At 36.8% G+C, this 17500-nt stretch overlaps 1 protein-coding gene across 5 annotated transcripts in view; it reads left to right on the forward strand.

Annotated features, from left to right (window-relative positions):
* The window catches only part of LOC124953092, a 118595-nt gene that overhangs the window by 72722 nt on the left and 28373 nt on the right, over positions 1-17500 (forward strand). For all 5 annotated transcript variants that reach the window (XM_047504005.1, XM_047504002.1, XM_047504004.1 and 2 more), the window contains one exon: positions 10850-10925. In XM_047504005.1, the coding sequence (XP_047359961.1) occupies positions 10850-10925 (76 nt within the window). The remainder of the gene's footprint in view (positions 1-10849; positions 10926-17500) is intronic.

Here is a 17500-nt window from a genome sequence, read left to right on the forward strand (position 1 = left end):
AATTTCTTCATTTACTTTTCTACTTCGTCTTTCTCCCTCTCTCTCTCTCTCTCTCCCCCTCTTTTCTCTTCTTTCTTCCGAAAGAAAGAAGAGGGCAATAAAGTCACGCCATAAGTCGGAAGGAGACCTTCGTCAAAGTATATAGGGACTCCGTTGAGGCTCATAAAGACAAAAATCGAGCTTTTTATCGGCCGGATAAATTTATCGCCATAACCACCGTGGTAAGAAGTTACACATACGTATCATTTCGAGGGTTCGCGGAAACGTCGTAAAGGTCCTGGTACGTTAAGAAACACAGAGGTAACTTTCCTTGATGACCATTTTATAACGTCCAGCTACTGTCCAATGTTACAGGATTTACGTGTATATCGGTCTATATCGCTACCCGACTGAATTATCGCTTGGCACGAAGTCTATAATCGTTTGACTCACGTAAACTAGCTGGTGCTCGAGAGGCGGCGCTTTAAAAATTCGACTTTCGCTTTTTATCTGATCGGAAACGCGAAAAGGGGGAGAATCACGAAAGTTAAGGTCGATGGAGACGGTTGCGTTTGAGAAATATAGCTTTGTAGAAAGTTTACCAGTGTCTCGCGTAATCTTGTCCAAATGAATAGATAAGAAAAATCAGAAAAAAAAAAAAAAAGAAAATACTCGGATAAAGAAATTTTTAAACTTTACAGATCTGATTTGATGGGATCGAAAAAGAAAAAAGAAAAAAGAAAAGAAAAAGAAAAGAAAAAAAATGAATGTTGATATTATAGAGCAATATCGAAACATTTGCTCGTATTGTATATATAAAGATTAATTATTTTTACTTATTATCGATCTATTCGATGAAAAGATTCTGCAATATGCATTTTACTTGCTAACGTCATACCGGCTTCATTGTTCTTTACTTTTATTCTTTCAATAGTAAATAGTTTTTTAATTGGTTTTATATCTATATATAATCGATCAGTTCATTCGTTAAATAAAGAATCGTTAGAGTGAGATCTGCTTAAAATGAGTTAGAGAACTACTCAACTCGAGAACGACCAGTCTCACTAACGCAATCTACAATTTAAACTCGGGCTTAAACTCCGAAATTTCAACTTTTGTGCGGCAAAAATTAAGTAGTCAAGTTAACTTAAAATTTAAAATCAACGAGCTAAAGCAGACCTACGAATGACCTTACGCGAGAAATCCATGCCACGACTTTTCGACGTAGCAACCTAGAAAGTCAAATATGTTTTGCGAGTTGATGGAGTTATATTGTGTAGCCTGAAACGAATCGTAATTAAATTAATTAAATCGTTTTAATGAGTAAAATTAATTAACGAAAAAAGAAATAATCTAAAGTACATTTAAGCTTCTTTTCCAAATGCAAATTATCCATATATAAGGAAATTTTCGTACTCTTATAGTCTAATGCAAGACTACTCGAAATTGGTTCGAAATTATAATATATCGATAACGTTGGAATGGATGATTAAAAAGAGAACATTTGTCCTTTTAAAATGGTCTTTGTTTCACCTCCATACGACCTCCCATTCTGAAAATATAATTCCTTGAAGTTAGTCATTCACAATAAACAGCTGACGCGAGTACGCGTCGTAGTAAATATAAAAAACTGTTTACGTCAGCCAGACGTCTCGCGTAAATTCCTGGAATTTATCTATGTCAGCGTGTCAATGGCCTTCTTCAAAGAAATTATCTAGGTCAATGGGTCTTCTAAACTTGAATGGGAATATCTTTGAAACTAAAAATCGTAGAGACTTTAATTTAAAGATTATTTTTTTTATCTTCTCGCACCTATTGTTAACAACAATCTTTTATAAACAATTTGTTATAAACAATATCCAGAAATAATTTTTAAGAACATATCCCTTAATGCATTTATATATACATATATATATATATATATGTACGTATGCTTACATATATTTAACAATTTGTTATAAACAAATTTGTTACAAACAATTTGTCATAAACATTTTCCTGCTAAGTCCCGTCAAAAAAAAAAAAAAAAAAAAAAAAAAAGAAAAGGAACTCTTAATAATTGATATAAATTTGCGCACACAATTATACTAAACAAATTGTTATAAACAATTACAAAATTTTTTTCTTTTTTTTTTTTTTTTTTACAAAACACCATCATTATAATTTACTTTCTATACATTATTTACAGACACATATAGGCATAAGGCTTAACGATTAGTTATATGAAAAAATGTGTAAGTAAATAATTTCTTAGAAATAAAATATTAGGCAGTTCGCGTAATGCGTTGTATGAAAATTACGTTTAGAATGACTCGTTTACTCGTGAAGAAAACGACGACGAATAGAATCGAGATAAGGTAGAAGTCATAGACAAGGTAGAAGAGAAGAAAGAGGGTCCGATGGAAACGTTAATGCCGTGAGACGTTCTGAATCACGTGACCAGTTCATCCGTAGGCACGATAATACAGGGAGCAGTGGCCATTACCTCTTTTCCGTGTCTCCGATCTCTTCTCGGAGAATTTCTAATTCTTACACGAGTACGTACACACATAAGGCACGAATTTCAAGGGGTTCATGGCGTGACCAGATAGGAGAAACTCTTTACTAAGACGACGGACAGGCGTTATGGGATAAGATAAGCGACTCGTCCCGTCCTTTTCTCTCTCTCTCACACACACACACACACACACAGAGATAGACAGACACACACACACACATATCTTTTTTTATTGGAATATACGATCTTGTCCGACTAATCGGACGTAAAGAAAAGTAAAAGATACGAGAGCAACCAATCGTCCATTGCCTTACTTAAGTATAAAAGGGATATCGAGCGATGGTAGTTTCACCTTCTATTTTACGTTCCCGAATGGCGTGGGACAAATATTTGGGACACTTGATCCCAAAAGCCAGGAGAATCGTATCTCTTTTCTTTACTTGTGATAAGCTAAGAAGGTCTTGAACTTTTCCCTTCTGCTGGTATCGAGAAAAATAGTAGAGAAAGTTCTTTGGCTGCTTGAATCCCGACCATCCGTGTCCTTCCGTATGAGTTCGTCGCTTGGAAAAGTTACTTTTATATCTTCATCCTCGTCAACTCGATCGCGGCAGCTCATCGTTATCGTTGTCATTGTCGTTGTCGTCGTCGTCGTCGTCGTCGTTGTCGTATCCAAAGGGACATGATGCGTTATTAATGTCGAAGCCGTTACCAACCTCGATGTGCGACAGAACGAAAGGTCTTCTTTTATCGGACAACGAAACGTCCGCGGTTTAATTTGAGACGGACAAAGCCGACGTATACGGAGATAGAATAATGGAGTTTTCTGAAGGAGGAGCAACCAACCGCGGAATGAATTGTTATATCGCAAGGATTTAATAGCTTTCCGTGATACGTGCTGTCATGCTGGAAAGTCTGGCAACGGTAGAAATGGATAGGTAGAGATGCTCTCATGTTTCGTTAATGCGGCTTTAAATTGATTGACGTTGGTCGTCGGTACGTCGTCCGCTCGTCTATAACAAGTTTTTTAAGTTTTGCATGATAGTGCAAACCCACTCATCGAAAGCTCTTTCGCTCGTTTGACGCGGACAAAACCGAACGTTTCGCTGATACACTCAGTTCGATTGATATTTCGAGATTGTAATAGAATGAGGTAGAGAGAGGGAGAGAGAGAGAGAGAGAGAAGGAGAGGAAACAGTTTCATGTACTCATCGATAACGTGATTTCTCGAAAATCTCCTCGCTGTAAAAATATAATCCTCTTGATCCTCGAAGTCGATTTCAAGCTGTTTAAAAAAGCTAAATTGAAAATAGAATTTATGAAGGAAAGGATAAACGTAATAACCGGGTAGAGATCAATGGATTTTTAGCTTGAAGCGATATATAAATAATATTTCATTTCTGTTTTCTTCTTTTTGTTTTATTCCTTATTCGTCGAATAATCAAATTGACAACATTTAATTGGTACTTTTGAAATGATACAGAAATATTACATAGCTTTAATATTCGAAATAAAATCAGGAATAAAAGTTATAAATTTTTATTAATGCATATAAAGCTATAATTAATTTTCGAAGAAAGTATCATCTCTAACGTTTATTAATAATACGCCATAGACCGTTCTCATTGGTTTGCCGAAACACGAAGCGTATACCAAGCTCGAGGGGGCAACAATTATATTTTGGTTTTATTTCTACAGCTGCCAGGACACGCACGCACGGCCGGGCGATAAGCATCAGCGTAGCCGATGCACGCAACAACGATTAATTTTATCCTCTGGTCTCTCTCTCTCTTCTTTTTGTTTTTTTTATTTTTTTATTTCTTTTTTTTTTTTTTTTTTTTTTGTTTTTTTTTTCGACTCTCGACGTACTCTACAGTCCGTCCTCCGCTCGATTTACTCTTTAAAACACGATCGATAAGTCGCAAATCGAGCGTCCCTTTGACGATTGACGGTGACGCTTGAAACGCACCAAGGCATATTTCGCGGTACAATTTTTTTCCCGACGACAACGTTATCAAGGTAACACGAAGACCGATCGATTTCTATAGGGATTTTACGAGTTCGTTTTTCGATTAACTTTCACATTGTGTAATGCGATATGCTTGGAGATCATATTTTTCATTATTTCAAGAGTTTTCTTCGAAGATTGACGATCTTAATTTTATTATAGTATCATAGAAATGTTAAAGACAGAGAGACAGAGAGGGAGAAAGAGAAATTAAATTTGATAGAAGAAGAATGAGTAATTTTCGACTAAATTTACTTCGAAAGTGTAAACAGCTGAGAAAAGCTACCATTAGGTTTCATCCCTCTTGGATTTCAAAGGACTCAGAAATCCGGCAACAAACGAATTTCTCATTCTCCTGGATTTCTTTCAAAGACTCTTTAACCAAGACGATCATAAGACGAACATTCTGTAATTAACGTACTAGTCGAGCAAAGGATGAGTCGGTAGATCGAATACTTCCATCTTCCTCTATTCTCTCCCTCTCTCTCTCTCCCCCTCTCTCTCTGTCTCTCTCTCTCCCTCTCTCCTTACCCTATCCCCCTCTATATCCCCATTTTCTTCGCCGACGAGCGGATTTAATAAAGACGAGAGTAGAGTCGCGCCGACTACAACGTCAATTAGTCCCATGCATCCGTGAACAATGAATAAATCAGTGCGCCACCGTTTCCAAAAAGGGAATCGCGTTTCGAAAGGAGGAGTTCGTCTGAATAGGATAAGACTAGGACAAAAGGTGTCGAGCACTCCTACGTGTATTACGACATTTCACTGAATTACGCGTGAAATTTCCTTTCTCTTGTAGTAAGGTACAGATAGAGGAGAGCGAGAAAGGCAGACAGAGTGGAGCGGGAGGGACGAGGGGGAGGGCCGAGGCGGAGATGGAGAAATGGTAGACGAGCGCAAGAAAAGTCGTTCTATCTAGACAAAAGGTAAAACGAGAGTAACACGCGATTCGTGAGAATTGTAAGACACTAGTGAAAAGTAGAGGACGGGGTTGATGGTGGTGGTGGTGGGGAGGAGGGGTAGGGATGGAACCAGGAGGGTAGGAGAAAGAAAATGACGACGATTTTGGCTGTACATTTGAAACTAAAGAATCTACATTATACACGTTCTAATAAATTAAGAAAAAAAGAAGAAGGAGAGAGAAAAAGAGAGAAGAAGACAGGTAGACAGAGAGAGAGAGAGAGAGAGAGAGAGAGAGAGAGAGAGAGAAGAAGAAGTGGTAGAAGATTCATAATCAGGATTTTCTTCGGAAAGGAACTTTTATCCTTTTCTTTTTTTCTCTTCTCATTCTAGTATTTCACGATGACCATTAATGTGGCAAGTTACACGATCGGAGGGTGAAAATCGACGTTTACGATACACTTTCGACCGGTGGATTTTGTACGTTGTTCAAACGAGAGATAAATTCGGCCTATAAATTTCACCCTCCCTCCTCTCTTCCTCCCTCCCACTCTCTCTCTCTCTTTACCCCCCCCCCCCCCCCCCCCACTGATAGACCTTTTATTCGTTGGAAAAATTTGTCGGTCGCTTTGCAAAAACAACCTGTCGCGTCGCGTTATTCTGTTCTATGCTCTATGATTCCTATGTACCAATGTACATATATATATATATATATATATATATATGTATGTATGTATGTATGTATGTAAATATTCCTATGTAAAAGAACGAGAAGGTTCTTTTTCCTTTTTCATGAGCTATCATCGTGACATTTACCACGATTGGGACTCACGATAAAATTGTTAAAAAAAGATAAAAGTTTTGCCCTTTAAATCGTTCTTTCTTTCTAACACTTTCATTACGTTGAAAAATTAAAAGATCCGTTATATATGTTTTCGAATATATGAATGTTTTGTATCCATGTACTTGCTATTAAATGCATTCACCGATAATCTATATATGTATCTACTTATCTACATACATACGCATCTACATACAAACGTAAAATTAATATCAACTCCCATAGATCGAACGACGAATGTTAATAATGCTTTGCATCGACGACGCGCGAAATGAATTCGTTAAAATTATCATGACATTAAAAAAACATCATATAAATAAATTGCGTTGAATTGCTCCAACGACAAAATAGACCGTTTCCTTTTTTAATCTCGTTTCTCTCGTTTTTTTTTTTTTTTTCTTTTTAAATCTCTTTCCGGGATTTTTTTTTTTTTCTCTTTTTTTTAGAGTTTTATTTCCTACCTCATAGCTATCTCATTTCGAAGAGTGGACAAAGATCGTAAAGGCGTGGAAAAGAGAGAACTACGAGGAGCGAGGCAAAACGATCCGTCACTCTTGTCAAATGTCGTCTGGATGATCCATCGAAACGGTTTTCCAATATTTACGACGTATCACTCGAACCTTTTTCCCCGATGCAGTATGAACCATCCCGTTAATTTTTCTATTTATCCACCAATGGTTCTTATTCGAGATCGTCTATATTTATATATTTCTAATAAATTTAAATTTTCAATCTCAACTTGATGAACGAGTACATGGTTGTGTTATTGTAGTTACTTTTTTGTTTTTTTTTTTTTTTTTTTCTAAAGAAAAAAAAAGAAACTACTAGAGATCGTATAAATTAAAGATACCTTACTGCTCTCTATGCACGAACTTTTAACTATTGCAGTGTTTTAGCCACGAATTTATGCTGTCCTTAGATAAGTTAAAATTAAAACGAGCTCCTCTCTTTCTCTCTCTCTCTCTCTCTCTCTCTCTCTCTTTCCACTTCGTCTACGTAACTTTCGACTTTTGCTCCTCTCTTTCTCTCTCTTTCCCCATTTTGCTGACTATCTAGCCATCTCTCTTTCTCCACTACATTGCCGTGCTTTACGAGGCACTACTCCGCTGATCCAGCTTAATGTATGCTCTTTCATGGTGCTTACGTTAACTCTACCGATTTTAATACTTTTCGGTAACACGTCGAACAATTGAAATCTTCTTGATATTTTTCATAATAAATTACGAATTATTAAATTTGACCATACATTTGAATTGTTTTTATGTTTCAGAATAATTAGATCAAATAGAATTATTATTGAATGAACTTATCAATAATGCCGATCTTAATTTTGACAAGAATTTCATTATCCGTTCAATAATGTTCAATTTTCGTTATCTAAGTTTATTTTAAAAGTTTCTTCGTAAGGCTGTTACCTCTGGAAACTCTAACATACATATACTAATATATATATATACATAGAGAGAGAGAGAGAGAGAGAGAGAGAGAGAGAGAGAGAGAGAGAGAGAGAGAGAGAGAGAGAGAGAGAGAGTTACACGCTCGTAATCGGTTCCTTAGACAAGCAGAATCGCTTCGATTCGCGATTCGAGATCGTCCTTCGAAGTTGACCATCCTCCAACTCGATCGGCCAACTTCGAATGACTATTCAAAGTCTAACCGGCGACGTGTAATTAATTCAACGATTTGAAAGGAGGTGGAATCTGGCAGGACTCGATCGAGAATTTCTCCTCTCTCTCTCTCTCTCTCTGTCACATTCTATTTCTATCTCTATCTTTCTATCTCTCTATATGTGTCTTCTAACCAAAAGGGTCGTTCTCGGGACTATCTCGAGCAATCAAAGATTAGAGATCAGTTATACGAAAGTGGTCAGAAGAGAATTTACGAATCGATGATCGGTGGTGTGGCTTCTTTGGTTTAATCCGGAAGTGCCGTTATTGTTCCTTGGGTATAACAGATGCGGTCATTGCGGTGAGAAACGAGGAATATCGATGATTAGAGAAGCAAGGCCAGCCTGCGGTCGAGGCCACACCTTCCTCCTATTCTCTATTGCTACGAGAATTAATTTATCGCAATGCTTAGTTAATGCAACGACGTTAGGCAGTTCGTAACAGCCACGAAATTGAGGATTTCGTATTGATTATTAACGATTAAATGGTTTTATCGATGCCTATAACTAATCAAGATAATCCACCTTTAGGGATTTAAAGAAGAAGATAAGATCTTATTAGTTAATACCTTTGTTATAACGAAGGACGATCAAAAATGTCTGGAAATATAACGAGTATTTCTTTCTTATTACGCGTATTAATGAAAAGAAGTCAAAGAAGTTACACAAAGAAAAAAGTGAAATCGAGTCTCTCGAATAATTTATGCAACATAAAAGGAAAAAACGTGACAATGGTTTCGTGTATTCATACACACGCACACACACGCACACACACACACACGTTTATACATGTACGTGCTTACTCTCGAACGATTCTTTATTTCGTGCTTCCTCGGAAAAAGGAACATTTCGCCATTCTTTGCTTTAAAAAGAAGGGAGAACAAGAAAGAAAGAAAGAAAGAAGAAAAGAACAGAAGAGATAAAAAAGAAAGGAATCACTGAAAATTGAATTCGTGTATCGACTTATTCGATGGCTGAAGATTCCTTCGCCAAGGGAAATAACAAAGTAACGCTAGATTCGATAGTTGTGCATTTCAACCCTGATGAAAAAGATAGAGCAGAAAAAGCTGCTACGGCGTTTCGATTATTTTTTTGTGTTCCTTAAATAAGAGAAAATTTCGACTTTATCTCGCGCTCTTTCTCTCTCTCTCTCTCTCTCTCTCTCTCATTCTATCGTAAAGTAAATAAAAGATACGAAACAATATGTTTATTTACTATAACAATATATAATCCAACATAAGGAATATTTAACACGAAACGATAGTATATCTCATAGTTAAATCTTCAGCAACACTGTATTTACAAATTTCCTTTACTTCCATTCAGCACAAAATAGTTTCATTAAAATAGATATTCGTATTGTATTACGAGGGAAATACCATGGAACTTAATTAAAGAAGCCCTTTTAATTTGTCTGGACACATCTTATACACGGTACAATAGAGTTTTATTTAACTGTCATAAGAAAGAAAAATACTATTCTCTCTCGTATATCTTAATGAGAAACGTTCTTCATTATTAACTTTATTATTTGATCGTCTTATTCCACTGACTAATTTCGCATAACCAATGTTCTTTTTTTTCTTTCTTTCTTTCCTTCTTTCTCCTTTTTTTTTTCTTCTCTTTCCAGCATGTTTTATGGGGCGTAAAGATTTTCAAAATGACCGGCATACAAATCGTACGATTAGAATAATCCGATGGATGGTTGGAAGGGAGATAGGGAGGAGGGGAGGGGAGGAGAAAAAGAAGGGATAGAATTGTAGGAGGTAAAATATAGTCGGCGGAACGATTCTTCGTAATTCGTATGATTTGCATTGATTGCGAGTAGAATCATTGGTAGAAAGAATTGCTAAGATTTGTTTGAGAATGCTAATTTTATACATATATCTGCTGTCTGTGTACATACTACTGTGTATATGTATATATATATATATATATATATATATATATATATATATATATATATAGCAAAGTAAGTAGATATTATCAATGAGATATTATACGTATAGTAACGCAATGCATTATTATTAAAGTCCCGTTCGAGGGATCGATAAAACGCGTTTGGTTGAGGAAGTATCTACGTAGGAGGGAAGTCAAAAAAAGAGAGAGAGAGAGGGAGGGAGGGAGATAGAAAGAATACGAAGATGTTCACAAAAGACATTCACAATAGATCTCGCGAAGCATTGTTTGAACATCTAGCACGATCCACTTCCGATCCACTCTTCCTAAGATACTCGTAGTACAACCGTATTACAATTTTCCAAACTTGTATACCCTTGTCACCGATGTGTTCAAGGCTCGAGACGAAGGTCGGGGAAAGAAAGAAAAAAAAAAAAAAAGAAACAAAAAGAAAGAAAGAAAAAAGAAAGCTTGTTGTATGGGGTCGAGTGTTCGAAGGAGAACCTCTTTTAAAGTCCCACCATTGTATCGTCATTGCTTGACCCAAGGGTCAAGGATTTTTTCGATTTCGAAATTGAAAGGAGCATAGAAAGACACTTGTGTGTACAATCCTAGAATCGATCGAAAAAATTCTTAATCTCTTCCTGGTGACGAACGAAAGTAATAAGTATTTGTTAAGAAAATCGAGTAAAAAAAAAAAAATAGCCACATTATGTACCGAGTGACTTGTTCAAAATAAAAGGAAAAAGATGATGAAAAGGATAAAAGAAAAGGAAAACAAAATTAATTCGTTTGTAATCTTAATATCTTTCTTAACTAAGATCGTAAAGCTCGAGAGATAAAAGAGAAAAAAAAAACAACTAACCGAGAGAGAGGGAGAGAGAAGAGAGAGATAGAGGAGACAAGAATAAAAGTGGAATGTCGGTGATACCTCACGAAGAAATTAAGATTACGAATGGAATTAATTTGCTTTTCTTTTTTTTTTCTTTCTCCCTCTCCCTCTCTCTCTCTCTCTCTCTCTCTCTTCTCACCTGGGCATCTTTGCTCTTTTTTATGTTACAGTCGCCGCTCTGAAGCTACTACGTATAAATGTCCCATCGTACACCTTGAGGGGCAAGAACGCGCTTCTGGAGTGCAGGTGAGAGAGTATACTTACTACTAGCTTACACGTTGAATCGTCAAAGGGAGACGGAGAGAATGGATTCTTGGAAAAAGAGAATAAGAAAGAGAGAAAGAGAGAGAGAGAGAGAGAGAAAAAAAGTAAAAGAAGGAAGATAGAAGGCGGAAAAAGAATTCCTTTTCTTTATCTCGAAACGTCTCAAGTCTCGTTTCTAGTCGACGCTTCAGGATTCTTATTTTCTCGTGGCATGTACGAGAATCGGGCACAATTCTCACACGCGGCTCTTTCTCTCTCTCTCTCTCTCTCTCTCTCTTTCTCCTTTTGTTTACTTCTTTTTCTTCTTCTTCCTTTTCCTCTTCTTCATCTTCTTATTGTCAATGGAGTATACAGGATTCGAATGTGATACATCGAGAAACGGTGGAAGGGATGTGTTATGTAATTCGACGATAGACGACACGTTTACCGCAAAGAGACTTTCGTATGTTATCGCTAGACAATCCTTTCCGTTCGTCCCTTTGATATACTGTCTCGTTTGATTAAATGCGATCGCAAATCGATCCAGTGTACTACCTCTTTAAAAATCCATTCAAAGCTACCAGAGTGTGTGTGTGTGTGTGTGTGTGTGTGTGTATGTGTGTGTATGTTTGTGTATGTTCCAAACAACAGGGAATCCTTTGAAACGTTTTACTCCCCGAACTATTTGAGTAAATCTCACTTTTCTTTTATATCCTTTCCTCTTTAATTTATATCGTTAAACGTCATTTACAATCATAATTTCTGTTCTTTATGAGATAGACGATAAGGCGCTCGTTTTTTGAATATTATTAACGTAATTAGAACGAATTATCGGCGTAGAAGTAATTAATTCTCGTTAAATATCGCCTAGGGCGCTCAGCTGTACCGTAGATACCTGTATTCATTTATACAAATCGATTTTCTTGAGATTAAGTCTCTTGATGCTTCAGGGTCTACGCCTGAAGCCGAGATGAAATATAATTAAAATGATCTCCGCTCTTCAGATCTTATATTTTTACTCCTCCTCTTACAAGATTTCCCGTCAAAGGCGTAATAACGACCTCTCGTTTAACAAATTTTTTTAATTCGTTATGTAACGATTGCTCCGTCGAGAGTAACTTTGAATAATAATATGAGAAACTCGATGAATCCGTTGCTTTGAGCGTAACTTATTCACATAAATTATAATATTATCAGAGAAAAGATTATCTAGTAATTATTAATATTATCAATGACCGATCCTTCTTTACAACATCAACAATGAAAATTTCAATTATATTAATTTACACTTTTTCATGGATATAAAGATAATTTCGATCGATCATTATTTTAATTTACAATCCAACGAGCAATTACGAAAAGTCTCTTTGATGAATAATTTTGCGATTCGTTTTTATGCGCCAGTTCGTCTCATCATAATCACTAATGTACGCGAACAAAGGTGAAATATGAGAGAGAGAGAGAGAGAGGGAGAGAGAGAGAGAGAAATCTGGCCGAAACTCGTGACTACTTTATGCGTCTTCCTCTCTTTGTTACATGTAATATTTCGCGTTGGTCCAATGCGACGGATATAATGGAGAATCACGACGAAAGGCCGGCCATATGAATCACATCGTACGCTATTTTTACATTTTTTGTAGGGAGGAAAAAAGACGAAAAAAAAAACAAAAGAAAAAAGAAGAACATACAAAGTGCTATTCTGCGTTTAAAGTAGAAAAAGAGAGACCTATTTCAACTCGGTGAAAAATTAATCATTCTTCAAAAATTAATATTTTTGAACGTTTTCGTTATTATTATCCTTTTTTCTTTTTCTCCTCTATTCCTCAATAATAGAAAAAGTGAAATATAAAAGATAATTATATGTATAAATAGAGAGAGAGAGAGAGAGAGAGAGAGAGAGAAATAAAAAATAAAAAAAATAAAACAAAATAAAGAGAGATCAAGCGCGGAATTAAATACGTCGAAATGCAAAAGAGTAAAGTTTGGCATCGTGAATCAATGTAAGAGGGCCTTCGACTTCTCGTCTCATTTATCGCAACCCTCGAGAGTTAGTACGAAGTCTAAGCGAGAAAAGAACTCTCGAATCGTGCACTCTATCCTCTTGCACTACTCGAACTCGATATAGAGAGTCCCAAGACGACGAAGAAAAGAAAAAAAGTGAAGAAGGAGGAGGAGGAAGAAGGAAGAAGAAAAGGAGAAAGAGAAGAAACGAAGAAAATCCCTTCGACCCTTTTCCTTCTTCCTACTGCGGATCCCTTGAGAGTATTGCGCGTACTGTGGACTACTCCTTCGCGGTGAGGCTTTGCGCGCTCCGCTTCTAATCTGTCGATCGAAATTCCATCGTTGCCGGAGGTGCTAGAACGAATTGACGGTCGGTGCAAAAAGACGCGGACAGAAAGATAGAGAGAGGGAGAGAGAGAGGAAAAGAAATAGGGTAGACCGTTAGTCAGCAAAAATCGTTTCAGCAAAGCAGTCAGTCATCGAGTATCAGAAGAAGAAAGAACGATAGAAAAGAGAAAGACAAAGTTGTCGAAGTTGCGAGGAAAGGACGATGTATTTTCTTAACCCTCGAATACTCAGGATCAAACGAGATATTACGAATACTAACGCCACTAGAGAATAAGATATATATGGTTGTTATATCCACGTATAACATACGTACATAGGAGGTATTCCTATGAATGGACAGGATGCAACGTACACTATATTCGTTGATATACTATATTCAAAGAAACCCAGACATAGATACATACATACATATATATATATATATATGTATATATATATATATATATCTGCTCGATAAATATATATCAGACATCAAGAGATATAACATCCAACGAATTTGCTTTTTGCGAATTCAGACGTTGTCTCTGACCGTATCTAACGGAGTTACTTTTGCTCGTCCCGTCAGCTCCGTCTCTACGTTGTCAAGCAGCACGTTTCTCTTTCTTCCTCTCGGTGAATCTCTGTCTTGTCTTCGAACTAAATTTAATATCCTCTTCTACGAAAGTACATCATTTGCAAGTTCTTTTCTTTTCCTTTTCTTTTCCTTTTTTTTTTCTTTTTTTTCTTTTTTTTTTTTTTCTTAAATCAGAGGAGAAAACTTATTTTCATATTGGAAACGCTTAATAAACTTGTTATGTACCGATCTTACTGATTTTTAATTTTATTCTATATTATTCCCTTTAGGCATCTTTGCCTTATCGTATAAACAAACCATAGGTCGGTCAAAACCACCCTGATGTACTACCATTCTCTCTCTCTCTCTCTCTCTCTCTCTATCTTACCTGCATCGTCTTTCGAAATTAGCCGAGCACCCTTCGTTGAAGAGCCAAACGTTCAACCGAGCAAGAGAGACCGAACCCGCAGGCACGTCTTCGTGTACGTCGGCGAGCAACTCTCGAATTAGTGGTCGGTTATCTAGGATTTCTCTTGTCGAGTGTACGGTTCGCGCATAACCATAAGGTCTCTCTCTCTCTCTCTCTCTCTCTCTCTCTCTTCTCTCTCTTATATACATACATACACGTAATAGTCTTCTAAGAGAAACGAGATGTTTCGAAGCACTCTTACCAGCACGTTCTTCCCTAGCACATGCCGCTTTGTTAGTAATTGTACTCTCAAAGTTATCTGAAAATCAAAGTCCTCCTCCTTCCTGAATATGAGAAAGGAAATAAGGCGATGAACAAAGAGAGAAAGACAGAGAGAGAGAGAGAGAGAGAGAGAGAGATTCCTTTTGGTATTCGCCGTTCGGAGTAGGAATTGGCAAATCTTTATTAACGAAATACCGATCATAAATTTCTATCGACTAATAGTAACTCAACGCTAGCGTGCATTTATATGTTGCGTGCGTAAATATGTTTAGAATGAACGAAACTTATATCGTCGTAGTTGTTTTATTAACTTCAGAATTAATTTTGACATATACGAGCGTCCTTTATAACGTTTTGAACATGTAATTATTAGGTACATATTAGGTACTTAGACCATCGTGAAAATGACTATATATATATATTTTTTTTTTTTTTTTTTTTTTTTAATGAATATTTTATTAAATTTCATATTTTCAGAAAGCAATGAAAAATTATTTTCGTCCAATGATTCCGTTTAAATCGCTCTCGTCGCATCGTGGACAATTACGTGCTCGTTCGGACAGGCGAAATCCAATTTTTAAAATGAAATCTTGATAACGTGCGCGCGACAAATCAATTAATAGGATCATTAGCGTGTTCTCTGGACGTACGTGGGTTCATTAATAATCTCGAATTTTATGGTAGGTTCGAATACAATATGCTGCGACGTTCAAATATGCTATGAGTTTATGCATTATAAGCTTTTATTATTGTGCACGGGGAATCTAAAAGAGAATTGACAAATTTATAGATACGGTGTATAATTAAAACCTAATTCTAATTAATATAAATTTTACAAATTTTTATCTTTGTTTCTAAAAATAAAGATATTTTTCATTTATAAATATTTAAATATAACTTTTAATCCTCAGCGTATGTATTACTAACGGTGCTATAGTTACATACATAGATCTTTTCGATTCTGTTTCGTGCTCGTTTTAAATTAGAGACGATGTTACAAGGGAGAGAGGGGAAAAAAAAAGTGTAAAACGTCGATAGTCATTTCTCGAACGATTGGAGACTCGACCATATTCGAAGATTAAATTTATTCCATTCCACGTTGTATGTACGCCTCTTATATTTTCTACAATATTTTCCAGTCGGTGAGAGTTCGGGAAATACATAAAACGAATCGACGAATCGAGAGGAAACTGCCTTTCCGCTTACACGCTCCCACGATTCAACCGAGCAAAAGCAAGTGACGTTTGTTCTTATATCATTTAGACTTTGCGGAAGATATTTCGCGCATCGATGAACGCTCGCAAGCTAGCGCGTATATTTTACTCCTCCCCCTCCCGCCTTTTATACTTCTTTCTTTCGGCTCACGTATCGTAGAAAAGTAAATGTCGAGAAACGAAATTTACCAGAAACTTGAGAAATAAAATATAATTCGATCTTTTTTCTTTTTTCTTTCTTTCTTTTTTTTTTTTTTTCTTTTTTTGTCGATGGAACTCATATACATGGAAACGAGAATTCGTTCGGGGAAAAAACGATCTCTCGTTACGGGAAAAATTAAAGTAATCAAAATAAGTGAAAAATCGATCGACCATCTACGCATAGAACTCGTATAGAAATATGTAAATATTTCATTAAAAAGAGAGTCGTTTTCACATGGGTACACTTTCGCCCGAATACTTTTGTCGTTAGATAGGTAGGTAGGTAGGTAGGTAGGTAGGTAGGTAGGTGGATAGATATATAGATAGGTACCTACTCTGGCATTAATGTATTCATCGACAACGGCAACACCGGCAGCCATTACACGAAAGTACATTTGGCTGATTGCGTATCGGCAAAGCGCACAATCATAGATAGCATTTCTATCTTGGTTTTTACGATGGGAAAAGAATCGATATTGGCGATGGTGCTCGATATCGTTGTCGATGGTAGAGGAGAAAAGTGGAGGGTCGATACAGTTGGTTGGGAGAAAGGGAAGATAGCTAGGGTCCCTAGCGCGTACTTCGTCTAGTTCAAAACGTATCGCGTGTTCAAAGTAACAGCATGCTTTCCACGTAACCTCGTAACCGAGATGCTGAAAAGCGCGAATCTCTGGCAAATTGGAGTCCACACTTTTTCCAAGCTCGCCCAGAGAAATCGCTTGGAAAGTGGAGCACCGTGGCAACAATTTGCCTTCCTTTGCGTTCTTCGATCGAAAGTACGTACCTCCTACCACCTTCTCTCTCTCTCTCCCTCTCTCTCTCTCTCTCTCTCTCTCTCTCTTTCTTTCGCTTTCTCTCTTTAGTACCCTTTCGTGCACCTTCTTCTTTTTCACCTATTTCCACTCTTCTTCCAGGGCATTTTTTTCTCCCCGTCCTTCTTCTTTATATACGCGCCAATCGAGCGAAAGGCTCGACCCGTGTGCGCATAAATGAAACACTTGGCCGTCTCACCCTATTCGTCATCTTAGCCCACTTTCAACCACCCTTTTCACTCGCTTCACACGTACTGTAACAAGTGCCGCTACTCTTTCTCCTTTCTCCTTTTGCTATCCTCTTATCCTTTTTCTTCTCCATTTTCTTTCTTTTCTTATATTCTCTCTCTCTCTCTCTCTCTCTCTCTCTCTCTCTCTCTCTCTCTCTCTCTCTCTCTCTCTCTCTCTCTCCCTCTTTCTTTTTCCACGTAGTTACTCCGTCGATATTCCCAAAATCGTTGTATTTCCGAAAGAATATGAATTGTAAAAGGAAAAATTCACAATTTTACGTATTGTATTACGATCTGATAGAAAAATCGAAGAAAAAGATTTTATATATATATATACACAAGTAATACGAACCTTTCTTGAAATGTTTTCAACCCTTTTCCCGTATCATCGCTACGCTTTTATTTTTCCAACGTAACTTTTAGACGTAACCGAAACGTCTTCAAACATCTTTCTACAAAGACGATATCGTCGGCCATTTTGCCGCGAGCAGTCGAATCGTCTTCCTCCTTTAAGAATCCTATGCGTAT

Source organism: Vespa velutina, chromosome 11, assembly GCF_912470025.1.
Source record: "Vespa velutina chromosome 11, iVesVel2.1, whole genome shotgun sequence".
Lineage (NCBI taxonomy): Eukaryota > Metazoa > Arthropoda > Insecta > Hymenoptera > Vespidae > Vespa > Vespa velutina.